This window comes from Carassius auratus, chromosome 33, assembly GCF_003368295.1.
Source record: "Carassius auratus strain Wakin chromosome 33, ASM336829v1, whole genome shotgun sequence".
In the NCBI taxonomy this organism is placed as follows: Eukaryota; Metazoa; Chordata; class Actinopteri; order Cypriniformes; family Cyprinidae; genus Carassius; species Carassius auratus.
Genome location: NC_039275.1, coordinates 1471476 through 1498378, shown reverse-complemented (window position 1 = coordinate 1498378; position 26903 = coordinate 1471476). Strand labels below are relative to the sequence as shown.

General features: G+C 35.8%; 1 protein-coding gene across 1 annotated transcript; it reads left to right on the top strand.

Annotated features, from left to right (window-relative positions):
- The first annotated feature begins 313 nt into the window (after positions 1-313).
- LOC113052688 (rasGAP-activating-like protein 1) lies at positions 314-26839 on the top strand. The gene is given in 22 exon segments (XM_026217092.1): positions 314-378; positions 1262-1318; positions 2693-2806; positions 3983-4044; positions 6535-6664; positions 6843-6924; positions 8353-8493; positions 9007-9098; positions 10299-10416; positions 12361-12514; positions 17558-17622; positions 17713-17825; positions 19172-19364; positions 19443-19580; positions 21424-21568; positions 23334-23506; positions 23640-23777; positions 24429-24479; positions 24481-24565; positions 24802-24922; positions 26283-26359; positions 26456-26839. Coding segments are annotated over 22 exon segments (2460 nt in total). The 3' UTR covers positions 26602-26839.
- Positions 26840-26903: the final 64 nt, after the last annotated feature.

The window sequence follows — 26903 nt, the reverse complement described above, 5'->3', positions numbered from 1 at the left end:
CGAGAATCATCACCGATGCGGAACTGATCGAGCGGATCGATGCGCGCGGATCAATGGATCTGGACGAAGCCGGTGAGAAACTCCAGATCACACCATCCCCTGAACATCGTGAGATAGTTATTGCATTGAAGATCTGCTTAATTCTTCATGTCACTCTAGATTCTCATTGGATCATGGAGGCGACGTTATCATTGCTCTAGGTTTTTATCTGAGTGTCTCCAGTGCTCCTGATCCGAGCTTCGGGTTTCTGATCGGGGTTTGACCAGCTCTGATCCAGACCTGCAGATCTTCAGTGACATGAGCTCCTCTCATCATGGCCAGAAACACCTCTCTCTACTTTCGCATCGTCGAGGGACGAAATCTGCCTGCAAAAGACGTGTGAGTTCACGCAAAAGAGCCTGGATCTGATGAGAGTTATGATCCTGATCATATTTGTTCCCTGCTCACAAAAATATGTTTTGCTTTAAACGTTATTGGTCATACTTGTGTAATTTTGCAAACAATGGAAATATCATCAGCGTCGGGGAAAGTTACTTTTAAAAGAAATGCATTACAATTTTGCGTTACTTCCTTAAAAAAGTAACAAATTGTTACCGAGTTACTTTTAATGGAATGTAATGCGTTGCGTTACATTTGCGTTACTTTTTAATTCTGGGCTGGTCTTGCTCGATTGTATTTAATCTGTTTTTGACAAATGTAAAAGCCCTTTTAAGCCAAAAGTGACATGTAGAAGCCTCAGGCTGAAGGAAATGTCAAATCATGTCTGTGCATTTCCATTTTGAGGAATACTGAATGTGTTTTTGTGCCTATTAAGTTATGATAATGTTATTCCTGAATGTTCAAAACATTAAAATGCAACGTTTAAGAAACATTAGATGAACATCCAACTAAAACGTCTCAGTAGAAAAGTTCACTGAACGTTAAATGACGTTTTTGTGCTTAATTTATTAAAGACCAGTTAAGTTTCTGTTAAAGTCAAACCCATTTCTACACACCTTTTAGAGAACCTTGCCAGAATGTTTTACAAATGTTCCCATTAAGTTCTGAAAAGGTTATTTCTGAATGTTTCTTTGTAAAGCAAACATTCCGTTTTATAATTGTGAAAACAACGTTACTTTTAAATGTCCAGTGAACATTCTGCGAATATTGTAGAAGTAATGTTTTTGAGCGAACATTTCGAGAATGTTATTAAACACTTATGAACGTTCTGAGAATGTTCTCCAGTGTTTGATCTAGAACTCTGTTGTGTGTTTCTGTCTAGTTCTGGGACCAGTGATCCGTACTGCATCGTCAAAGTTGACAATGAGGTCGTGGCCAGGTGAGTGTCACATTCTCACCTGTGTGTGTGTGTGTGTATGTGTGTGTGTATAATAAAAAAAAAGTTCAATAATTCTGCAATAGATCAAATCTGTCAAAACTTTCCATAAAAAGTAAAAAAAAAAATTTATTTTATTTTTTATTTTATTTTTTATTCTGTAATAGATCAAATCAGAACAAGATAATCCTTAAAATAAATTTTTCAAAAATAAAGTAAATCATATTTTTGTAGAATTCTGAAATAGGAAATCGAACAAAACCTTCCTTGAAAATAAAAGTTTTCAAATGATGTAAACAGTATTAATACCTTTAAAAATAGTAAAAAAAAAAAAAATAATTAAAAAAAAAAAAAAAAAAAAAAAAAAAATATATATATATATATATATATATATATATATATATATATATATATATATATATATATATATATATATACTAGTTAATTAAATAATATAGATATACATTTTTTAATTTTGAAATAGGTTAAATCTGATAAAACAATCCTTATTTTTTTATGATGTCATGTCATGATTATTTTTTTTTTTTTTTTTTTTTTTTTTTTATGAATCTGAAAAAGCAACAAGTGCTCCTCACTGTTCTATTAAATCTATTGATGTCCGCAGGTTTGTGTGAGGTGACAGAGTGAGTTTAGTTATATTTTGGGCAGAAAATTGCCTCTAGAAGTGAAACTAAATCAGGCAACACATTTAGTGATGGCCTCGATTGTAAAACTAATGATTATGTTTCCAAAATTCTAAAGATGCAAAAAATATTTTTACATTTTACAGTTAGTCAGAAAGGTTAAAAAATTTAAATAAGTTAGACATTTATATGGCTACATGTCCACACACAAGACACAAGTATTAGATTTATTGCATTTGTTGCATGTTTTGATCATCCTAATTTATCACTGATTTATTGATTGCATGCGTGATGATTTATTGGCTAGCGGTGTTGTATTTGTCATTGATGTAACGGATCTGTTTGACACTAATGCTGTAATGCTGTACTTTACAACATCGGCCGGAGATCAGCTCACGAATCACAGAAATGATGTGTGTGTGAAAGAGTCAGTGCATTGCGAGTCGTGTTGCTCTCAGATGCTGTATTGTGATAGTTTGATGAACAGCACACCTGGTGTGGTGCATATTTAAAAAGCCTTGTGTCTTTTGAAATGGAAATGATCCGGCCTCCCTTTGAGAAATTGGGTGAATTGATTGATTGTTTTCCATCCTCGTCACTTATGGCCCTTTAAATTGTTCTCTGTATCTAGGCAGATTCTAATTCAGACTCGAATGCACGTAATAAATGCACGCAAATTGGCCTCCGAGTCGCACGAAGCGCAGTAAAGTGTTCACTAAATCATCTTTTCTAGAACCGCCACCGTTTGGAGAAACCTGAATCCGTTCTGGGGCGAGGAGTACACCCTTCATCTGCCGATGGGCTTCCATACGCTCACCTTTTACGTCATGGATGAAGACACGATTGGGTAACAAACGTGATTCGTGATAAACGCGTTTGTGAAGCATCTCAGTCCAGAAGAGATGAATGCATGAGTAAAGGAACAGACATCTAGCTTCTAAAAACGTTGTGGGAACATTGTGGGATCGTTCAATTAAAATGTTCTACTATCTTTGTTTTCTAGTCACTATTAGAAAGCTAGAAAACGTATCCACGAACTGCATTATTTAATGTTAATATTTGAGCATTTATTTTTAGTAGCCTGAGAACGCTAAAATGTTAACGTTATTTAAAGGTTTAAAAAACGTTTCTTTAACGTTCTACTCATTTTATTTTTACCCTGAATATAACATTGTTTCAGTGTTTGTTTTTAATATTTTTAAGAGTGCTAAACTTTCCAGTTTTCACCCAAAATATAATGTTATTTGAATAATTATTTTTTATATTCTGAGAACATCAATATGTGTTCTCTGGAGCACAAAACCAGTCACAAGGGAGATTCATACATTTTCTGGAAGCTGAATAAAATGAGTTTTCCATTGATGTGTGGTTTATTAGGAGGACATTATTTGTCTGAGATGCAACTATTAGAAAATCTGGAATCCGAGGGAGTGAAGAAATCTAAATATTGAGAAAATCAGCTTTAAATGTGTTTAAATTAAATTCTAAGCAATGCACATTACTAATCAAACATTAAGTTTTAATGCATTTACAGTAAGAAATTTCCAAATTATCTTCATGGAACATGATCTTTACTTAATATCCTAATGATTTTTAGCATAAAAGAAAAGTTGATAATTTTGACCCATATTGTGTATTTTTGGCTATTGCTACAAATATACCCCCAGATACTTCTTTTGTGCTCCAGGGTCACATAAGTCCAGTTTTCTTAGCATGATTAGAACATTATTTAAAGATTACAAAACTGTTGTTTAAAAGGTCCATCAAGTACTAAAAGGACACTTTGAGAATGTTTTCTGCTGGTGTTTGTGTTGTGGAGACTCATGAAGACATTCACATTCACACAGCAGAACATTTGCTCACACAAACACGCAGATGGTGTGATGAACACGTCTTTGATTCATTCGTCTGAGTGGAGATCTGTTTATCTGGAAATGTAGAGTTGATGATGATCTTGCTGGTGGTTTAATATGGAAATCTTCTGAACATTTACAAGCATCTCATATGGTTTTTCATGCCGCAGTCACGACGATGTGATTGGTAAAATCTCCCTGAGTAAAGATGCGATCGCTGCTCAACACAAAGGTAAGCGTGTGATTATTTAAGATGAAGATGAATGCAGAAATTCACGTAAGGTGCTATGAGACATAAATCTGTTTTGTGTTTAAGATTTCTTGCTCATCACATTTTTTATTATAATTTTTTAAAATTGGAATTTTCTACAAAGAAGTGTGCAGAAAACTGTCCCATCCAGCACAAATTAATATTGTGCATGATCATTTCCCCAATTAACAAAACACAAACTCATTAGGCTACATACAATCAAGCCTAGCAATAATAAAAATAAAATTAAAAACTAATAATAATATGATATATAATAATAAATAATATAATATAAAATAATATAATATGGCATATAGTATAATATAATATAATCAAATATAAATGTGAATGAAAAATATAAAATTTTATAATTTATATAAAATTATATATGTATAAAACAATACAAAAAATGTATTATATACAATACATATTTAAAATATTATTTTTAACACACACACACACACACATATATAAATAAAGACATATTATTTTATTTCAGTTAAAGTTTATTTCAAGTAAAAAAAAATTGTTACAGTTTTAGTTATTGTTATAATGAATTTATAAAACATGGAATATTTTGAATTAAAATTACAGAAACTAAAATGACTTGGCACAATCTTTGTACTAAACCCTAAAACATTAACTATGACAGTGATTCAAATCAGACGAGCAGTGAGTATTTTCATCCTAAGTAATTCCCTCTGCTGAAAAGCATGAGTTATTAGTTATTACAGGCACACGTGTGATGTATTATATTAGCGACCACGCCGCCCCACAGTGGGTTTCATGTTCTCCCAGCATGCACTTGCCCTGCATGAATCACTGCAGCCTGTCAGGACTGACTCACCCCTCACCCACGGCATCATGGGAAGCGTTTGGCTCTGAGAAACTCTCCGATGGGAGATGATTTACTGTAATTATAAACTCAAACTTAGATGCACTGCATCCTCCTGCTCTACCTACTCTGCTTTAACATCATGTTCAGATTCATGTGCATGACTGTGTGGATTTTATGCATGCGTGTTTATAAACAGCAAATACTCATTTTGTGCATGATATACAGCCAGAGCACAAGTATAACTGTATGCATGAGATACTGTATCCCACAATGCATTATGCACGACTTGACCTTCAATTTCCAACCTGCAGATTATATCATTTACATCACCGTCATTGTTTTGAACGTGCTGCCAAAATCTCTGAAATGTGCATGCAATAAATCTGAAAAAGTATTCTGAATAAACCTTTGAACAGTGTAGTGCTATATTAAACCTACAACATTGCATGTTTGATTCACCGTCTCAGAAATAATGAATATTAAAATTTGATTAAATGTTTTGTATTTTAATACAATAAAATAATGAGTCAAGGAGATGTTCAAATGTACAACAGAAGTATTATTGTCAACAAAAACCAAAACTATAAAAAACCATTACTTAAAACTAAATTCACTTAATAATGAAATAATTATAATTTTAATTCAGTTTGACTTGATGTGCTAAAATAAACTAAAGCTGCAATAAAAATCACTAATACAAAATATATATAAAAAAATATATATATGTATTTTTAATAATATAAATCACAAAACAGACAACAAAATTACTAAAAGTTTAATTCAAATTAAAATAAAATCCTAAAATACAATTAAAAATATTTTTATAAAACTATTAAAAAAACAAAAAACTGTAAAATGATCTAAACGATCCTGAAATAACACTGGCAGTTGCTATAAAAGGTTTGCATTGCATTCTGGGATCTGCAGTGCATTATGGTTGCACATACACATGTATACACATGTTGGCAAATGCAAACTATAAATCTGGTTATGGTTTACAGTATAAATACTAAGGCTGCCCTCATCTTAAGGTTTTTCTGGTCGACTAGTTTTCGTTATTTTAAGCATTAGTCAACTATTAGTCACACTTTTATTAATAAATCATATAAATCATAACAATGAGCATTTAATTGCCTACATAGCAAGTGCTCAAGCGCACGCAAAAAAGCTTTCCACAGCACTGTGTCCAATACGTCAGAAAGCGCATTATGTTTGCTTTATTTTACAAAAGCACAACGTTTCGTTGTCATTCTGAGTGCACACGAATAAACAGAAAGTCCTTACAGATACAAAACATGCATTACTCTTATACTGTACTTATAAGTATTTTAAGAGCAAATTATTACAGTGGCACTGCATCTGTCCTGCAGTAACCCAAACGTGCTCTACACCGCGCACAATTTCAATTTCATGTGTTGTTGTTTTTTCTGCGACTAAGCGACTAATACAATTTTGCTCGACTAAGCCTCTTCTCGTCGACTAACATTTAGGGGACTTTTAGGGGGCAGCCCTAATAAATTGCATGAGTAGTATGCATGCACCACTGAAACATATCCAATGCCTCTTTTTCAAATCTGTTGAAATAAGTGACATTTCAGCCCTGTTATTATGCAGTATGCGTGTCTTTCCTGCAGGTTTGGATAACTGGCTGAATCTGACGCGTGTGGATCCAGATGAAGAGGTTCAGGGTGAGATTCACTTGGCTCTGGAGCTGCACAGAGACGCTCAGAGAAGCATCCTCCACTGTCACGTCATTGAGGCCCGGTGAGTAATCCAAAAGTAATCCAAAAGTAATCCAAAAGTAGTCTGATTATATTACCGATATTGTGCAATGTAATGGATAACGTTAGTAACTGCAATTTTCGTCATGTAACCAGAATCAGCAACACTGAGTTTGTTTCTGTGTGAACGGTTGAGTGTTGTTGTGTTTTTGTGCTTACAGTGATTTGGCTCCGCGTGATATTACCGGCACCTCTGATCCATTCACCAGAATCATCTACAACAACCTCAGCGCTGAGACATCGGTGAGATCACCACACAGTTACAGAAAACATAATTAAAGCATCAAGATGTGCTTCACAGAACGTGTGCAATATATTCGAAGTCTTCTGACGTCATGTGATCTCTTTAGACAAGGAACAGACCCAAATCACTATTTAATGAAAGCTTCCTCTTCGCTGTAGCGTGTGTGTTTGCATGTTCAAAACATTCACAATACATATCAGAACCAGAACCGGTTGTGTGCAGTTTTTACTTCCCTCCTCTTTCTTATATTAGAGAAGCTTGATTTGGGGAAAAATGTGTGTGTGTGTGTGTGTGTGTGTATTAGTGTGTGTGTGTCTGTATTAGTGTGTGTGTGTGTGTGTATTAGTGTGTGTGTGTCTGTATTAGTGTGTGTGTGTATTAGTGTGTGTGTGTCTGTATTAGTGTGTGTGTGTATTAGTGTGTGTGTGTCTGTATTAGTGTGTGTGTGTATTAGTGTGTGTCTGTATTAGTGTGTGTGTGTATTAGTGTGTGTGTGTCTGTATTAGTGTGTGTGTGTGTGTGTCTGTATTAGTGTGTGTGTGTATTAGTGTGTGTGTGTGTGTGTCTGTATTAGTGTGTGTGTGTATTAGTGTGTGTGTGTGTGTCTGTATTAGTGTGTGTGTGTATTAGTGTGTGTGTGTGTATTAGTGTGTGTGTGTCTGTATTAGTGTGTGTGTGTATTAGTGTGTGTGTGTCTGTATTAGTGTGGTGTGTGTGTGTGTGTCTGTATTAGTGTGTGTGTGTATTAGTGTGTGTGTGTCTGTATTAGTGTGTGTGTGTGTGTCTGTATTAGTGTGTGTGTGTCTGTATTAGTGTGTGTGTATTAGTGTGTGTGTATTAGTGTGTGTGTGTATTAGTGGTGTGTGTATTAGTGTGTGTGTATTAGTGTGTGTGTGTGTATTAGTGTGTGTGTGTGTGTATTAGTGTGTGTGTGTATTAGTGCGTGTGTGTGTGTTTGTGTGTGTCTGTGTGTTTGTGTGTGTGTGTGTGTGTGTGTGTGTGTGTGTGTGAGTGTGTGTGTGTGAGCATTTAAGAAAAATATAATAATAATGTTATTTTACAGTACAACTGTAATATTACAATACAAATATTTTTTGTTCTGCATGTTTATTGGGCCTGCACAATTTGGCCCATAATTTTATGATTGTATATCATTATGTCTAAAAAAAATCATAATAATAATCCTATTAGTATTGTAATTTTACAGTTGTACTGTAATTATGTTTATCTTGAATAATAATTTTTACAGTAAAATATCACAATAGCCATAGTTCCTAAATTGTGTAATACTTGTATTCATGGAGTAGTAGTAATAATAATAATTACGTCTAATTTTTGTTGTGCATGTTCCCTTTAATCAGTATTAAAATCGATGCCTCATAACCGTGTTCATCTGCAAGCATCATAATATCAGGCTGTTTGGTCAGATCATAAAGAAGACGCGCTTCCCGCACTGGGGTGAGACTCTGGAGTTGAGTCTGGATGAAGGTGATGATGATGAGGGTGGAAGCGTGACAGTGGAGGTCTGGGACTGGGACATGGTGGGCAAGAACGACTTTCTGGGAAAGGTGAGTTTGTCGATTTTTAAATTACATTTTTTTATGACCATTCATTTAAATAGTTTCAAATAAGTATCATTTGATCATAAATTGTTTTCATGCATGCATTTGAATTTGAAATGTGGGATATTGCATTAGAGAAATGTTGTATGGGAATCTTGTGCATAAAAATAAAATAAACTAATTTTTTTTTTTTTTTTTTTTTTTTTTTTTGTGTGTGTGCATACACATGAATACATTTTTGCAGCAAGCTTCCATACATGCATCTTTGGATACATTTGCAAAATTTGGGATGTTGCATTAAAAAACAAAAATCATGTTGCATTAAAAAAAAGTGTGTATAATCATAAAATGAGAAAACTTTTTTTTTTTTTGCATTTTCTTTTGCATTTTTTTGAAACAATGAAACCATTGTGTTGGTAGTGAATGTTAAAGGCATTGTTGCCCTAAAGAGCTGCTGATGAGAGAGTGATTTGTGTGTGAACTGTACTGAATGCAGGCTTTGTGTTTGTGGTTGTGCAGGTGGAAATCCCTCTGTCGTGTCTGCACAGATCTCCTCTGCTGCAGGGCTGGTTTCGTCTGCTGCCGCTGGGACACACAGAGGACGACGCCGGGTGAGTGTGTGTGTGTGTGTGTGTGTGTGTGTGTTATACAGTCACATTCATTAGTCACACTGTGTATGTGATCGTAATTTAATTCAATGACGAGCTGCTTTCACGTCACATTAAAGAAGTGAATTCACTTGAGAATGATGTCAGAATCACTAAAGCAAGAATTCCCAAACTTTTGTCAAACCATTTTCTTTAAATACCACCTAATTTTTACTCTATTCATATTCAAATAATTTACACATTTGCATGTCAGTTAATATTCGTGTGAAATGCTGGTAAATTAATATTACAATTTAATTAATTTAATTTAAATATTATTTAAAATGAAATGAAATTATAATATAATTATTAAATATTTTTTGTTTTTCTATTTTATTAATAGTAAGTGTTAAATATTTAATATCAATGTTTTTATTTAATGGATTTTATTAATTTCAAATGTTTTTATTTATTAATTACACTGCATAAATCATTTATTTACTCAATATTTTTGTCTTGCTTTTCAGTGCAAATATCTAAAAGTTTATAATCATATTTACCTGAGATTCAAATACTGATTTTTTAAATCATGCATAAAACAAGAAAAATAGCCCGTCAGTGTTTCAGAGCAATAATAAGAAATAAACAAGTAAATATTTTTTTTCCTCTTGAATTAAGTGTATTTTTCTGACCCTACTCACAGATATTTGTTCTAATTTTAAGCAAAATCTCACTTAATTTTGATGATTTTTTTTTCAGTAACCAATATCAAAACTCATTTTGTATCTCAAATGCATCTTGATTTAAGAATGTTTAGATGTTTCAGAAAAATTGTATAAAATATTTTTTGCAGTGTAATTAATTAATTGAAACATTTAAATAAAAATCAAATGCATTATAAAATAAAACCCACCACAATAACACGTATATGAAATATGTAACACTTATTATGAATAATAAATATCGTAAAACTTATATATTATTTTTTTATAACTGTATTAATTCATCTGACCATTAGCTGCAATATGAAAGTGTCATTAATTAGCTGTCCATGAACTCATGCACTCAAGTTTGTGAAAAAGCAATAATGCAAACACATCCCAAAAATGCCTTTTGCACGCCCCAGTTTCCCATCTTCCAGGACGGCTCTGGTGTTTTAGGCTCTGGAGTTTCTAACGGAGTGAAAGTGCTGTTCTGAAGCACACACTGTTTCCTGTGTTTCAGAGGTAAACTGGGAGCTCTGCGTCTGAAGGTGCGTTTAGCAGAGAACAGGATTCTTCCATCTGTGTACTATCAGCCTCTGATGGAGCTGCTGGTGGAGGCCGTCATCTCTCCGTCAGAGGTACATCACACACCTGTCTGTCTCTGTAGCTACTGTACGTTTAGCTTTACTCCAGAACCAAAAATAACGACTCGTAACCGCTGAAAACACACCACAGTGGCTTCAAACCAACGAGTTCCTCTTCCTCCGTCCGTCAGACTGTGATTGAGAATGCCACAGAAGTTCCTGAATTTGAACAGAATTTGCGAACAAAATGCAGAATCTTTAAATAGAGATAAAATAGAAAGTGAGTTTTCATATAAAAGTTCTCATATAGACTATTTACAAAAAAAAATATTTTTTTATGTTTTAGTTATATAGAAATATATTTGTGTTTGTTTTTTAATTTTTACTTCACTTTTAGTTTTAGTTTTTCTACTACATCAAGGCAAATTAAATGAGAAATGCATAAATGTCGTGTCATTAAATGCATGCGTATGTAATAAAACATGTTCTCAGATACACAACATACAGGTCAGAAAGATCCATGCTTTAAATGACTAAAGACATTTACATGTAATTTAAACACGGTATATTTTATATTTTTGAATAAATTAACTTTTTGACACTTTACACATGGCACATCGAATTTTCTAGAAATCTGTAATTTACAAAAAAAAAAATGAGAAATGTTTCCACACAAAAGCGTTATTTAACTATCAATAAAAATACAATTACAGTTTTATTCATATTTTAAATTAGTTTTAATTTCTTTATATTTTCAGCTTATTTATTCCTTTATTATATTTATTGGTATTTTATCTTACTCATTTTAGCACATCAAATTAAACAAAATAAAAATGTTTAATTGGCCACTAGATAAAAAAAATTCGATTTATATATTTTTTTATTTCATGCCTTGAAAAAGTCATTTATTTATTTATTTTTAATGTTTTTTTCGTTTTTCGTTTTAGTCTTAATTAAACAAAAGGGTAACACTTTCTATGAAGCCCGTATTAATAAAACATATTAGGGTATTCTTAAGGCATTATAATGAATGCATAATGCATTATAACGAAATATTAATATGTTGTACCATCTCATGAATATTCATAAAAACAATAATAACACATCATAATACATATTTGTGGTTATAAGTTTAAGAGTATGATTATTTATAACAAACAATGAACACCATATTAAATCTGTAGCTAATGCTAATTAATTGATGTGAGTTTAATACTCCAACTTAAAAACATGCGATGTTTATATGGTTACGTTTTATTTTGATGGTCCCCTTAATCAATCGAACACTTAATCATGCCAACTAACTCTCATTAAAGTATTAATATTCTCATGAACGATACAATCTAGTTTGCTAGAATAAGTTTACAATTGCAAAGACACTTATAGTCCGCTTTACGTCAAGTAGCACCGTATTTTCCAGACTATAAGTCGCATTTTTTTTCATAGTTTGGCTGGTCCTGCGACTTTTTAGTCAGGTTCGACTTATCAAAATTAATTTGACATGAACCAAGAGAAAACATTACCGTCTCCAGCCGCCAGAGGGCGCTCTATACTGCTCAGTGCTCCTGTAGTCTACCACTGAAAACATAGAGCGCCCTCTGGTGGCTGGAGACGTTAATGTGAATTCTTGGTTCTAAATAAATGCGACTTATAGTCCATTGCGACTTATACTGTATATTTTTTTTTCCTCATCATGACCTATTTTTGGACTGATGCGACTTATACTCAGGTGCGACTTGTAGTCCGAAAAATACGGTAATACAACTATGAAAATATAAGCCACTGTAAAAGTGGATGCAACGTGTTCATTGTGTTATAAATCATCATACTCTAAAAAGCTATAAACACAAATAAATAAATATTATTTGAAGGATTGTTATAATGCATTATGCATTCATCAAGAATACCCTCATAATGTATTACCAACAAAGGAAGCCTAATGCAAGCCGAAAATCCTGTTCTGTCCCTGTTTGTTGTGCTGTGATCTGATGCTGTCAGGTGGACGAGCCCACGCTCCTGACCCTGCTGGAGGAGGTCACCACAGTGGACAGCCGGCAGGACGTGGCCATGACGCTGGTCAAGATCTATCTGGGTCAGGGTCTGGTGGTGCCTTTCCTGGACTCCCTGAACACCAGAGAGGTCCACAGCACCAGTAAGAGAGCGAGCCATGAGGGCTTTCTGTGTGTGGGCGACGTGACGACTTCAGTCCAGCTATATTTACCCACAGAAGTCATCTCAACTTCTCCTTCCTCATTAATGCTGCTTTGTGCCGCGAGCGCGTGGGTTTCTCTTGTTGCCTGTGTTTCCATAGCAGCTCCTCGGGAAGCAGCTTCAAAAGGAAACGCAACGATCATAAGATTGGAATATTTGTGAGCGAGCGACGGAAGATTAAAGAGAGAGAAAACCGTCGCGCAAATCAAGCTGAAAGAGTTTTAATGCATGTGTGGCATCATGATTATAGACTTGATTTCAGTAGATATAATAAATAATAGATTTAACACACTTCAGGTGAATAAGGTCAGATTACCACCATCGTTTCCTTACTTTAGTAATTACTGTACATTAAAACAAACGTTTTCTGAAACATATGTAAATTAGGCACTGTCTAATTAATTATGCGCTAATGTATTGCATTCATTTCCAGAACAGTGATTTATAAATCGGATACATGCAAAGTCAAAGTATTGATTTGTTTTGATGATATATCGGAATTAAAGGGGACGGGATTTTATATTTCTATTTATTTATCTTTCCATAAAATCAGAACATGCATTTTAATTTTTACCTACACTAAAGTGTAAATGTAAAAACACTGTAGTATTGGGAAAACATCACATTTTGTGTAGAACGTGCAAAATTGTTTAGTTATAGATGATTAATGAAAAGTACAGGTATAATTTTGCTAATTTAAAACATTACTCATAAGGATGCATGATGGGGGGGGGGGGGTAAAAAGGGATTGTAACTTAAAATATGATTTTAATAAAATAAAACCAATCCAGTTATTAATTATACAAATATTAAAATTACTAAATTAAGACTCATTGGAATGTGTTTTGATAATAATAGTAAAGATAAATAAATAATAAATTAAAATATTAATAATATGTATAGAAACCAATATAAATAATGATAATCTATAAATAAATTGCGATTTTATAAATAGCTATTATTATTAGTATTATTATTAAATAAAAATATTGAAATTACTAGATAAAATCAAAATTAGAAACTGCTACTGGACTAGGGCTGCACAGTTTTGTTATTATGTCAATATGGCTATAAATAAAACTATTATTGCATTAGTTTATTAGTATTACTGTTATTGTTAGTATTACTTTGTAAAAAATGCAAACATTAAAAAAAAAGTTATATTGTAATAGTTCGTGGGAGGAAAGGAAGAGGACAAAGGGGTCGGCTGGACTGCTGACATATTTATTAACTCAAACTTCAACTCAAATTTCACAAACACAAACTGGTGACTTTTAGTCTGACATCAACACGTTCGCACAACACTTCCGGTTTACTCTTTCTGGTTTCTGATTCCCGTCAGCAGTCCGTCTTTCTCTCAACTGCTTCTGTCTCTCCTGGCATTTTATATTCTCTCCACGCTAATTACTGAAACGATAAACAGGTGTTGATAGTTTTTGCCCAAACCACTCACTTACCGCTCGTCTCCTGATTCTCTCTCCCGCTGCAGACTTCACTAAACCACGCCCCCCCTGCCACATACCCCCACCGCCAGTCTCAGGCCGGGGAGCCATCCGGTCTGCAACAGAAAAGGGAGAGAAAAATCAGGAGAGTGTAACAATGGCTGCCACACAGAGCAGCCTTGACCTGGGTAAAGGCCTGCTGACACTGGACCGTATCTGGCACCTCCTTTTTAGTAAGGTCAGTCAAAGGGCTGGTGAGGTCCGAATAATTAGGAATAAACCATTTATAATATCCCGCCAGCCCCAAGAACTGCCTTACCTCCTTTTTGGTCTTGGGACGTGGGCAGGTCGCAATAGCGGCTGTCTTATCAATTTGGGGACGCCCCTGTCCATGCCCCAAGTGGAAGCCCAGATACCTTACTTCCACACGCCCAATCACACACTTCTTTGGGTTGGCCGTGAGCCCCGCTCCCCTCAGCGACCTCAGGACAGCCCTCAGATGCTGCATATGCCGCTGCCAATCATTACTAAATATAATGATATCATCCAGGTAGGCAGCCGCATATGCATTATGGGGCCACAGAATCCTATCCATGAGGGCGCTGAAAGGTAGCTGGGGCCCCGAACAACCCGAACATAAGGGTAACAAATTGGTGTAATCCAAACGGCGTTGTGAAAGCTGTCTTTTCTCTGGACAATGGACACAAGGGGATCTGCCAATAGCCCTTTGTTAAGTCCAATGTCGAATAAAAACGAGCCGTGCCTAGCCGATCAAGCAACTCGTCAACTCGCGGCATTGGATACGCATCGAATTTCGACACAGCATTCACCTTGCGATAATCCACACAGAACCGGACTGAGCCGTCCGTTTTCGGAACTAAAACTATCGGGCTCGCCCAGTTACTGTTGGATTCTTCTATTACCCCCATGTCAAGCATAGCGCCTAATTCAGCCTGAACTACTTTTTTCTTGTGCTCAGGTAAGCGATACGGCCGGCTGTGAACTACCACGCCCGGCTCGGTCTCGATATGGTGTTGAATCAGGTTAGTACGGCCCGGTAGGGGCAAAAAGACGCCGGCAAACTCTGCCTGTAATTTCGTTAAATCAGTGAGTTGGAACGGCGAGAGGTGATCTCCACCTGGAGCCAGGGCGAGGGATTATGGTTTGATATTCACCTCTGGTCCGAGATCATCCTCCCCCCCAATCACTGTTGCTAACATCACTGATTCCTCCTCATTCCATTTTTTAAGGAGGTTGAGGTGATAGATCTGACGGGACCCATTCCTATCGGACCTTATTACCTCATAATCGAGATCACTGACTTGTCGTGCGACCTCAAACGGTCCCTGCCACTTAGCCATTAATTTAGAGCTCGACGTTGGGAGTAATACAAGTACTTTCTCTGCCGGTGCAAATTTGCATAGTCTAGTTCCCCTGTTATACAGTTGGCTCTGGCGGTCCTGGGCTTGTAACAAATTCTCCATTGATAGCCGCCCCAACGTGTGGAGTTTTGTTCTCAAGTCCAGCACATACTGGATTTCGTTTTTGCTCTGTGATGGTCCCTCCTACCAAGTTTCTCTCAGGACATGCAGCACCCCTCGGGCTGGCATCCATAGAGAAGCTCAAAGGGGGAAAACCCCGTGGAGGCTTGTGGAACCTCTCGCACAGCGAATAACAAGTGCTCTAGCCACCTATCCCAATTTTTGGCGTCTTCATGAACGAACTTACGGATCATGGATTTAAGTGTGTGATTAAACTGTTCGACCAGGCCGTCAGTTTGTGGGTGATAGACGCTAGTTCGAATCGATTTAATGCCCAACAATCCGTTCAGTTCGCGTAGCGTACGTGACATAAACGCCGTGCCCTGATCAGTAAGGATTTCTTTTGGAACCCCCACCCCGGAGATAAGACGAAACAGGGCATCCGCAACACTTTTAGCGGAAATGTTGCCGAGGTCCACTGCTTCAGGATATCGTGTTGCATAATCAACTAAGACTAATGCAAAGCGATGTCCTTGTGCCGATCGCTCTAATGGCCCGATGAGGTCCATACCAATTCTTTCGAAGGGGACCTGCATTAAGAGAAGAGGGTGCAAAGGCACTTTTGGGGCGGCCTGTGGGTTCATCAACTGACATTACCGACAAGACGCGCACCACCTGCGCACGTTGTCATGAATGCCCGGCCAAAAGAAACGGGTCATGAGGCGATTCAGTGTTGCTGCCTGTCCCAAATGGCCCGCCATAGGATTAGAATGAGCCGCATGGAAAAGCATTTCCCTGTGGCTCTTTGGAATTAACAATTGGGTTGTATTCACTTTTGTCCGAGCGTCTTGGGTCACTCCCGATTTCGTTCGGTTCCTCTGAAGCAGAACCCGGCGGTCCTGGCTCAGTTTCTCCCACCTGTACCTGCGCGGTCTCCTTCCGTGCCATATTTCCCCAAGAGGCATCCGCGCATAACGACCCCAATAAAACCGTAAATGCGGGCCAATTTGTTCCCAAAATTATTGGATGCCGGAGGTGGGGACTAACCGCCACCTCTACACTATGCTTTTGTCCCCGGAATTGAATAATAATTGGGACAACCGGATACTCCACCACATCCCCCTGTACGCACCGCACCTTAACCACACGGCTTGTATCCAATGCCCCCGGTAGAATCAGGCTTTGATGGATTGAGGTTTGGTTACATCCTGAATCCACCAAGGCCGGATATGTACCCCCCTTGATACTCACAGGTATTTGGTACTCGCCAGCCTGACCAGGGGTGACCTGTGGGACGTCCGGGACTCGGATCATCATCCCCACCTCCATCACTGGACAACTGTCCACGAAATACTCCGGGTCCCCGCAACGCCAACAGGCCAGCCCAGACCTACCCGCCGCCCCAGTGGCAGGGAGTGGATTGGAGAATTGGCGCGGAGAGAGCGGAGAAACGGAAGCACTGTCCCCTCCTACGGCCATAAGCCCCGCCCCCCCTTCCGGTTTACTCTTTCTGGTTTCCGATTCCCGTCAGCAGTCCGTCTCTCTCTCAACTGCTTCTGTCTCTCCTGGCGTTTTATACGCTCTCCGCGCCAATTACTGAAACGAGAAACAGTTGTTGATAGTTTTTGCCCAAACCACTCATTTACCGCTCGTCTCCTGATTCTCTCTTCCGCTGCAGACTTCGCTAAACCACGCCCCCCCCCCGCCACAAATATATAATATTGCACTGTTTAAAACATAATGAACATTTAGGAAAAATATTGTCATAATAATATAACATAATTTTATTTTACATTATAATTGTAAACTTACATTTCACATTTATGCATTTTTATTTTATCAGTATGTTTTTTTTAACAATGCAAATCTTTTTTTATTCTTAAATACTTCATTAAATCTCAGCCTTTAATTAATTCATAGGTTTTATTACAATAGATCATGCAGCCCTGGTTACATGCACTTTTTTCTATGGATAACACTTTTCACATTAAAATACATGCACAGATGATCATTTCTGGCCGAGGATTGTTCTGATGGACTCCTCATGTTTCTCCTCAACAGCAGATCCTAACACACTCTTCCGCTCAAACTCACTGGCCTCCAAAGCCATGGAGCAGTTCATGAAGGTGTGTGTGTGTGTGTGTGCACCTTCCTCTGAAATACAAGCTTGTGTTTGTAACGTGTGACTGAAGTCAGAAGCTCTGTGTGTTTCTCAGGCCGTCGGGATGCTGTATCTACACCAGGTTCTGAAGCCCATCATCAACCGCATCTTTGAGGAACGGAAATATGTCGAATTGGATCCCTGCAAGATCGACCTCAACCGCTCCAGGTGTGTATAAACACACACACACACACACACACACATGCTGGTTCATTCATGCAGTACATCATCAGATGAAAAATAACTGTTTCCAGGCAACAGCAGTGAACTCTCCAAACTTTGACTTTTAGATCTATGTATAGCATGAGAAATGTCACTGAGCACCAAACATCTCCGGGTTTGATATGTGAAAAATATTATACACACCGCCATTAAACACAAGACGTTTCTTCTGCTCTCAAGGCTGCATTCGTTTGATATCTGAACTACAGTACTTTAAAAATGTGTGATATTAGTAGACTTTTAGATGAAACCTAAATATTAAGAGATATTTAGTATAAAATTATTAACTTTTTTTAAAAAACGGTGCAATATTGATGTATGGGGAAGAGTGTGAATATTCTAAATATTTGTTTATTTATTTGTTTGTTCCGTAAATCTACAACTTTTTTATGCATAAACCACCGTAAGATTATTTAATGTTTTATGATAAGCCATTTGGTCATGCATGTAAATGATAGAAAAATGCAGTAAAAAAAACGGGAAAATTCGGAAATATTTGTACAATTTAAAATAAATGTTTTCTGTGTGAATCTGTGTTAAAGTGTAATGTATTTCTGTGATGCTCCGCTGTATTTTCAGCATCATTCCTCCAGTCTTCAGTGTCACATGATCTTCAGAAATCAGAATAATATGATGATTTACTGCTCAAGAAACATTTTTCAGGATTCACTGATGAACAGAAAGTTCAGAAGAACAGAATTGATCTGAAACAGAAATCTTTTGAAACATTATAAATGCCTTTACTGGCACTTTTGATCAATTTAATGCATCCTTGGTTAAAAAATCAACCACTTTTGAACAGTTTTTATGTTTTCATCTGAAACCAATGATAACATTAAGCTCAGTTCTAGTAATTGTCTAGTAGCTTCTATGAATTGTAATGCAGAAAAACAAACAAATGCACATAAAATGCATGTAGGTTCTGCGCTCAGAATCTTTCGTCTAAAAGCATCACAGAATACACAGATGTTCGCAAGAATGTATTGCTAGCTTGCTAACAAAATGTCTCAAAGAAGCAGGGGATTCACTCAGAATGAGATGAAGGATTATCAAATCAAGAAACCACACAAACATGCCAACAAAATGAACACTAATCACAATTTGCACAGCGCAGTTGTTCCTATTTATGAAAATGAGTGAGAGGGACCGTTAAGAAGCCTCCCTACTGTCTGCTCTCAGTGGGTGTTAACAGCAGTTGTATTATAATGCACAGAAAGGATGCTTCTTTCATAAAAACTAATATTTAAAAACGAGACTGTGACCTCTCATCTGAAAGCAGACTCTCTGTCCAGACGAATCTCGTTTAAAGGCTCGGCGTCGGAGGCTGAGGTCAGGGAGAGCAGCGTGGGGCTCCTGCAGACGTATCTGAGCAGCATCATGGAGGCCATCGTCAGCTCGGTGTCCCAGTGTCCTCCTGTGATGAGAGTCGTCTTCAAACAGCTCCACAGACGCGTGGAGGAACAGTTTCCAGAAGCCGAGAACGAGGCGAGGACCTGATCAGACCCTCCTGATGATGATGATGATGGTGGTGGTGTGGTTTCACTCACGGTTCGTCTCTTGTAGGATGTGAAGTATTTGGCCATCAGCGGCTTCTTCTTCCTGCGTCTGTTTGCTCCTGCGATTCTGACGCCCAAACTCTTCCAGCTGAGAGACCATCACGCAGACACCAGGACCAGCAGAACGCTGCTGCTGCTCGCTAAGGTACGCCGCACATCTCGAATCAGCTCTAGATTAAACTGCCCCTGTTATGCCTTTTCAGCTATTACCTTTCATGTAGCTGTATGTGAACCTAAACTAAGATAAAACTAGATCAAGTGATTGTAAAATTAAATCGATTTTCTGAGTAAATAAAACGTTTTTTGACCTTGCATGCATGTAAACTTGTTTAAGGAGACTCTTGAAACAATATTAGCAACCTTAAAAATGGCATAATAGAAGCACTAAAATGTGCTCTTAAATTATAAAAATGTCATTTTTGTGAAGTGCTCCTGTTCAAGACCAGACGGAAAGAAAGCACATCATGTTTGTTTCCTTTATTTTATAAAAGCACAACGTTTTATTGATATTATGAGTGCACACAAATAAAAGTAGACCCTTTGTAGTTACAAATGATGAATTAATTTTAGCTTATGAGTAAAAATGACGGCAAGTGATCATCCTGCATCGCTTCCACTCTCCACACAAACTATTGAATACAGCGCACATTTCTGCAGGTTTAATACTTAAACATTGTAATATGCTTGAACTGTTTTAGTATATCTATAGACTTTATTTTAGGCAAGTTGTGATGATTTGAGATGGCTAAATCGATCATGTATGTTCAGCTTACTGTCTCCCACTTGCCGCTTGGTCATTACTTTAAAAAACCAAAGCGTATATTTAACGCACAAAAAATGCTTCAAACGTTTTTCGAAGGTAACTTAATAAAAAAAGGTAAAGAAAAAAAAAGATTCACTTTGCCATTACATATAAAACCGAACTATTTTTAATTACTGAAACAGTAGTATAAGCTGTTTTGAGAGAAGGGGGAAAAGACGGGCTCGGATCGGACTCGGGCTAAATTTGAGGCCCCTGCAGAGCTCTATTATGACATGTCATGCACTCATGTTGGAAAAGTCATAGTTTTTTTATATATATATATATATATATATATATATATATATATTTTTATTAATTTACTTTTTTTGTTTAATTTACTATATATATATATATATATATATATATATATATATATATATATATATATATGATTTTAATTATTTATGCATGCATTCATGTTGTAAAAAAAAAAAAACATTTTTTATTTATTTTCCAAATTGCTTTATTTACATTTATTATTTATTTAATTTAATTTAATTTTAAATTATATTTTTTATTTCCTATATTGTTTATTTTACATTAAATTTTTTACAAATAATTTAAATTGCATTAATTTATGCATGCATTCATGTTAGAACAATCATAATTTTTATATTCTATATTGTTTATTTTATATTTATTTTATTTCAAACCTTTATTTATGCATTCATGGTGTAAGTATTAATATATATATATATATATATATATATATATATATATATATATATATATATATATATATATATATATATATTATATATATATTATATATATTTTTTTTTTTACCCTTTTTTATATATATGTTTTACTTCAGTCGTTTATGAGTGCATTCATAATTTTTATTGTTATGCAATTTACTAACATTTTATGTATTTTTTTATAGAAGATGCATAAACTCAGGGAAGAAGCATGCATTTATCAGTGCATTTAATGGGATGTTTTAAGGACTTAATTTAGGAATTAATATTGAACCGTCTCTGAATGTAAAATGAGAAAGATGCAGCGAAACTTTAAATGCACTTTAATAAAACGGACTGAATGCTGTTACTGTGGCCATGAGGTGCACGTCACAGAATGAGGCTTGCTGTCTGGATCTTCAAGCAGCGCTTCAGCAGTTTAATCAGTGTAAACGGGTTAATGTGTTCACTCACTCACCCACACACACCTCTCTCTCCGTCTCTCTCAGGCTCTTCAGAGCGTGGGGAACCTGGGCCTTCAGCTGGGTCATGGGAAGGAGCAGTGGATGACCCCTCTGCATCCCATCATCCTTTGCAGCGTGGCGTCCGTCAAGGATTTCCTGGACAAACTCATAGACATCGATCACAGCAACGGTGAGTCGTCATGACGACTGGCCACAAATATCACAGCAACTTATGACCACGATGACAGACAATTAATCATAAAGACTATTTACTAAAAATACTTCTCTTCAAAACTGAACCCGTAAAACCATAAAAGCATGTTCACAACATGAAATACGATAAAATCTAAAGAACGTTTAAAATAATAATAATATAATAATATGATGTTTTAGTTGAAGTACTAAAATAAATAAAGTAAAAGTATAACTTCATAAAAACTAAATTTCATATTTAAAAAAAATTATATCATAAAAACACACAACAAAATTACTAAAATTAATTAATAATAATAAAAATATATATAAAAAAATAAAATTCTATATATTATCAAAATAGTTATATTAATAATTCATAAAAAAATGCATATTAATAATGATACTAATATATATATACGTTTTATTATTATTATTTTTATTATATATTATTTATTTTATTTTATTAATATTAATTATATGTACATATTTTTACATTAAAAATATATTTGTGTGTGTGTGTGTGTGTGTGTGTGTTTAGGTTGACTGAGTGATCACATAACCATATCTACTCTGACACCGCCCTGAACACGTCCTGTCAAAGACTGCTTTAATATTTAATGTATGTGAGAATACATTAAGCAAGGAGTCTGATAACAGTCACACCTGCACCTGTGTGTGTGTGTGTGTGTGTGTGTGTGTGTGCGTGTGTGTGCGCGTGTGTGTGTGTGTGTGTGCGTGTGTGTGTGTGTGTGTGTGTGTCCAGGTCTCCTGTAGTCTGCAGCACGTGTGTGAGTGAAACACGAGCCAGTCTCTGTGTGTGTGTCTGAGTGACTGTAGTCTCGAGCGCCACCTGCTGTCTGCACTGCACAACTGCACAACTCACTCATCTCTTATTAAAACCTCTGGAGGTTAGATAGAAATGATTACAGGAATAATCTACTTTCTCACTGTCTCAAGTTTTATTATATTCTATATTGTATATTTAACATTTATTTCCAAATATGTTTAATTTCATTTGTTTAAGTGTGCATTATTATTATTGGGGGAAAAAAATTAATATTATATTCTATATTGTTTATTTATTTTTATATCATTTTAATTTCAGTAATTTATGCATGCATTTATGTTGGAATTAAAAGAAAAACACAAGGATTTTAGATATAAATGATTACTGTAATAATCTAGTTTCATGTTGTCTCTGTGCATTTTTTATTATATTCTCTTGTTTATTATACATGTATTATATATATATTTATATTCACAGAAATATACGTCTTTCTGTGTATCTTAATTCTATTCTATATGTTTTATTTTACATTTATTTTGTAATTTTTAAATTTCAATGCATGCATTCATGTCGGATGATTTTTTTAAATATTCCATATTGTTTATTTTATATTTATTTTAATTTAATTTTCATTTCAATCATTTATGCATTGGAAAATTTTAACATTGTATTATATTCTATATGATTTATTTTACTTTTTATATAATTGTCATTTCAATCATTTAAGCATATGCTCACATTGGAAAATATTTTATTTGTTTTTATATAATATTAATTTCAGTCATTTATGCATGCATTCATGTTAAAACAGCAACAACAAACGATTATATTCTATCATGTTTAGTTTACATTTATTTCATATCATTTTAATTTCAATCATTTATGCATGCACACCTGTTAGGGGAAAAAAAAAACCCTGATGAAAACCTAAAGCGAATGTATTTAATGAGTTTCTGGTGTTGTCTCTCTGCAGTGTGTGAAGCTCCTCAGCGCGCCGTGTTTTTGCCGTCGGTCATCGTGAAGGAAGGGTTCCTCCAGAAACACAAAGCTGAAGGACCTCAGCTGCTCAAACGCTTCGCTTTTAAGAAACGATATTTCTGGCTGAGCTCAGAGTCGCTGTCGTACGCCAAGAGCCCCGACTGGCAGGTCCAGCACACTTCCCTTTCCTCTGTGTGTGTGTGTGTGTGTTATTAATGGAGTGTCATTAGCTGGAGGTTCATTATCATCTCTAGGCTTCTGATGTTGGGATGTGTGTGTGTGTGTGTGTGTGTGTTTGCAGGTTCGCTCCTCTATTCCCATAGCGCGTGTGTGTGCGGTGGAGCGCGTGGATGAAAACGCATTTCAGCTCCAGAACATCATGCAGGTCATTACACAGGACACGGACGGACAACTACACACCACATACCTGCAGTGCAAGGTGACACACACACACACACACACAAACACACACACTATCTGTGTATACAAATATACACACGTCACACACATTTATTAATCATGATTATCTAATGACACAGAAAAATTATTCACGTTCAGCATTTATATTCGTTGACATGAGATTTAGTAAAGATAGTAAAGATGAGATTGTATATATTTCTTCTAAAAATGTCTATTTTTCTCACCAAGGCTTCATTTATTTGATCCAAAAAAGTGAAATATTATTATGATGTATAATAACTGTTTTCTGTGTGACTCTGTGTTAAAGTGTAATGTATTTCTGTGATGCTCCGCTGTATTTTCAGCATCATTCCTCCAGTCTTCAGTGTCACATGATCTTCAGAAATCATGAAATTATGATGATTTACTGCTCAAGAAACATGAAGATTATTAGCAATGTTTAACAAAGTTGTGCTGCATGATATTTTTGTGGAAACTGTGATGCATTTTATTTTTCAGGATTCACAGATGAACAGAAAGTTCAAAAGAAAAGCATTTATTTGAAAAATATTTTTTGTGACGTTAGAAATGTCTTAACTGGCACCTTTGCTAAATTTAATGAATCCTTAAAAATGTATTTCTTACAAAAAAAACGTTTCATGTAACGTGTGTGTGTGTGTGTGTGTTTCAGAATGTAAATGAGCTCAATCAGTGGCTGTCGGCGATCAGAAAGGTCAGTATTTTATAATGAACACATGCTGCCGTCGTTTCACCCTGGAGCTCATCGAGGAAACAAATGGACCTGCTGCCTGCAGCCTGACCGCACAGGTGTGTGTGTGTGTGTGTGTGTGTGTGTGTGTGATTCGCATGCACGTGTGCGGTGCTTAACAGTGACCTCAGACTGATTCAATTACAGTGGACGATTAGGTGTTCATGGATGGCTTTCAGTTGCAGTGCTTCATTATTTCTCATGACCATAAAGCACACTGAAATAATGCTGCATGTATTTTGTCATAGCACAGTCCTGATCAATAACATTAGATGTGTGTGTGTGTGTGTGTCAGCGTCGGGCTGCAGTCGGACTCATTCGGCCGTGACTCTGGGCGACTGGAGCGACCCGTTGGATCCTGATGCTGAAATACAGATCATTTATAAAGAGCTGCTGCAGGGCCGAGACAAACTCAGGTGTGTGACGCTGAAATACCGTAAGCGTCCAGCAGGTGTCGCTCAAAGAGCAGCGTCATTATTCAAATATTATTATTATTATTATATAGTCAGTGCAGTGTAAGCCAATCTGGATAAAAACTTTGGATATATGTAAACGTATTCTATTATACAGTATATATAACCATTGTCTGCGTGAATGTCATGAAGAAATGTTTGTCAAATTTATTTCACATTAAAATGATGAGAATTTGAATCAAATTTTTTAGTTGTCACAATGCAAATGCAATTAAATTAAATTCTTTTCAATCTTAAAATATTATAGAATTAATTATTTTAATTAATAATATAATTTTATATAATTTAATATTAATATTATTTATTATTTATTAATTGTATTATGTGTGTGTGTGTGTGTGTGTGTGTGTGTATATATATTTATTTATTTATTTATTTATTTATTTATTATTATATATGACTGAGATGTGTTTTGGACCATAATCATGACAGTCAGTTTGCTACAGTGATTGATAAAACATTATTATTGTTGTTAATGTACCTTGAATGCAATGTAAATCACTTTGGATAAAAGCGTCTGCCAAATGCAGAAATGTAAATGTATTTTATTATAATTTCTCCTCATTAAACTAATGAGAATTTGTGGATTAAATATTTTTTATTAACATTAATTAATATTATTATTAATTGCTACAAAGCAAATGCAATGCAATCATTATTGTATAAAATCAGTGTTACTTTAGTATCGATATACTGTTATTGTATTTTTAAGCACTTTTTAATAGTATTTTTATATTGTCAATTTCATTTTAATTTGTATTTATTTATAGAATGTCCACTTTATTCATTATAGTTATTTTAGCACTTCCAGATAAACTAAATATTCTATTTCAGCTAACACATTTTATTTCAAGTAAACATAACATAATTGTTCATGGTTAAGTTTTAAGTTTTTGTTAATTACACTGAACAAAATTATAAACGCAACACTTTTGTTTTTTCACCCATTTTTCACGAGCTGAAGTCAAAGATCGAAGACTTTTTCTATCTACACAAAAGGCCTATTCCTCTCGAACACTGTTAACAAATCTGTCTAAATCACTGTTCGTGAGCAATTCTACTTTGCCGAGATAATGCATCCACCTCACAGGTGTGAAATATTTAGATGCTGATTAATAATTAATATGAATTAACTACCACAAGTATATAAAAAAAGATTAAAAAAAATATTTTAAGTATATATAAGAAAAAAAAATTCACAGTATGAACAATAACTGCATTAACTATTTCATAGTTACCATAGTAAATGTCTATAAGGAGGAAATCTTCCCTGAGCTTGACTCTGCTGATGTTTGGGACACAGGAAGCAGTACCTGGAGACACAGGAAGTTGAGCCAGGAGAACAGGAAGAGCCGCTGAAGGCCAGTCAGCCGTCATCAGGTCAGAGTTCATCTGTAAAGCAGCTCTGAGATGCACACACACTCATCCAACACAGAACACATGCTGACGTGTTTCTCCTCTGTCCGTGTGTGTTAGTGTTAGTGTGTGCGCAGGGTCGATCTGAGCGCGCTCGAGCCCTCGCCGCTCGTCTGCTGGACGTCGTGCTGGATTTAGAACGAGCTCATTCCACCTTCAAGAGCCGAGAGCCGGACGAGAGCCGTCCGCTCATCCTGAGCTCGTAGAGAGCATGAGAAACATCCAGAGTGCTTCAGCCTCGGCGCTCAGGAACAAGAACTGTAAAATCGACTTATGCAATGTTTTTTGAAGCAAACATGAGTTATTGATGAATATCCGTGGACGCATGTATTTTTATGTATTTGTACTTAGAAGTGTTTTTATCTTGATGCTCTGGGCTGATTTGATCACAGATGCTTTTAAATTCAGCCGTGTGTGTGTGTGTGTGTGAGTATGTGTGTGTGTGTGTGAGTGTGTGTGTGTGTGTGAGAGAGAGAGAGAGTCTAACAGTCTGCATGGCATTACTGTA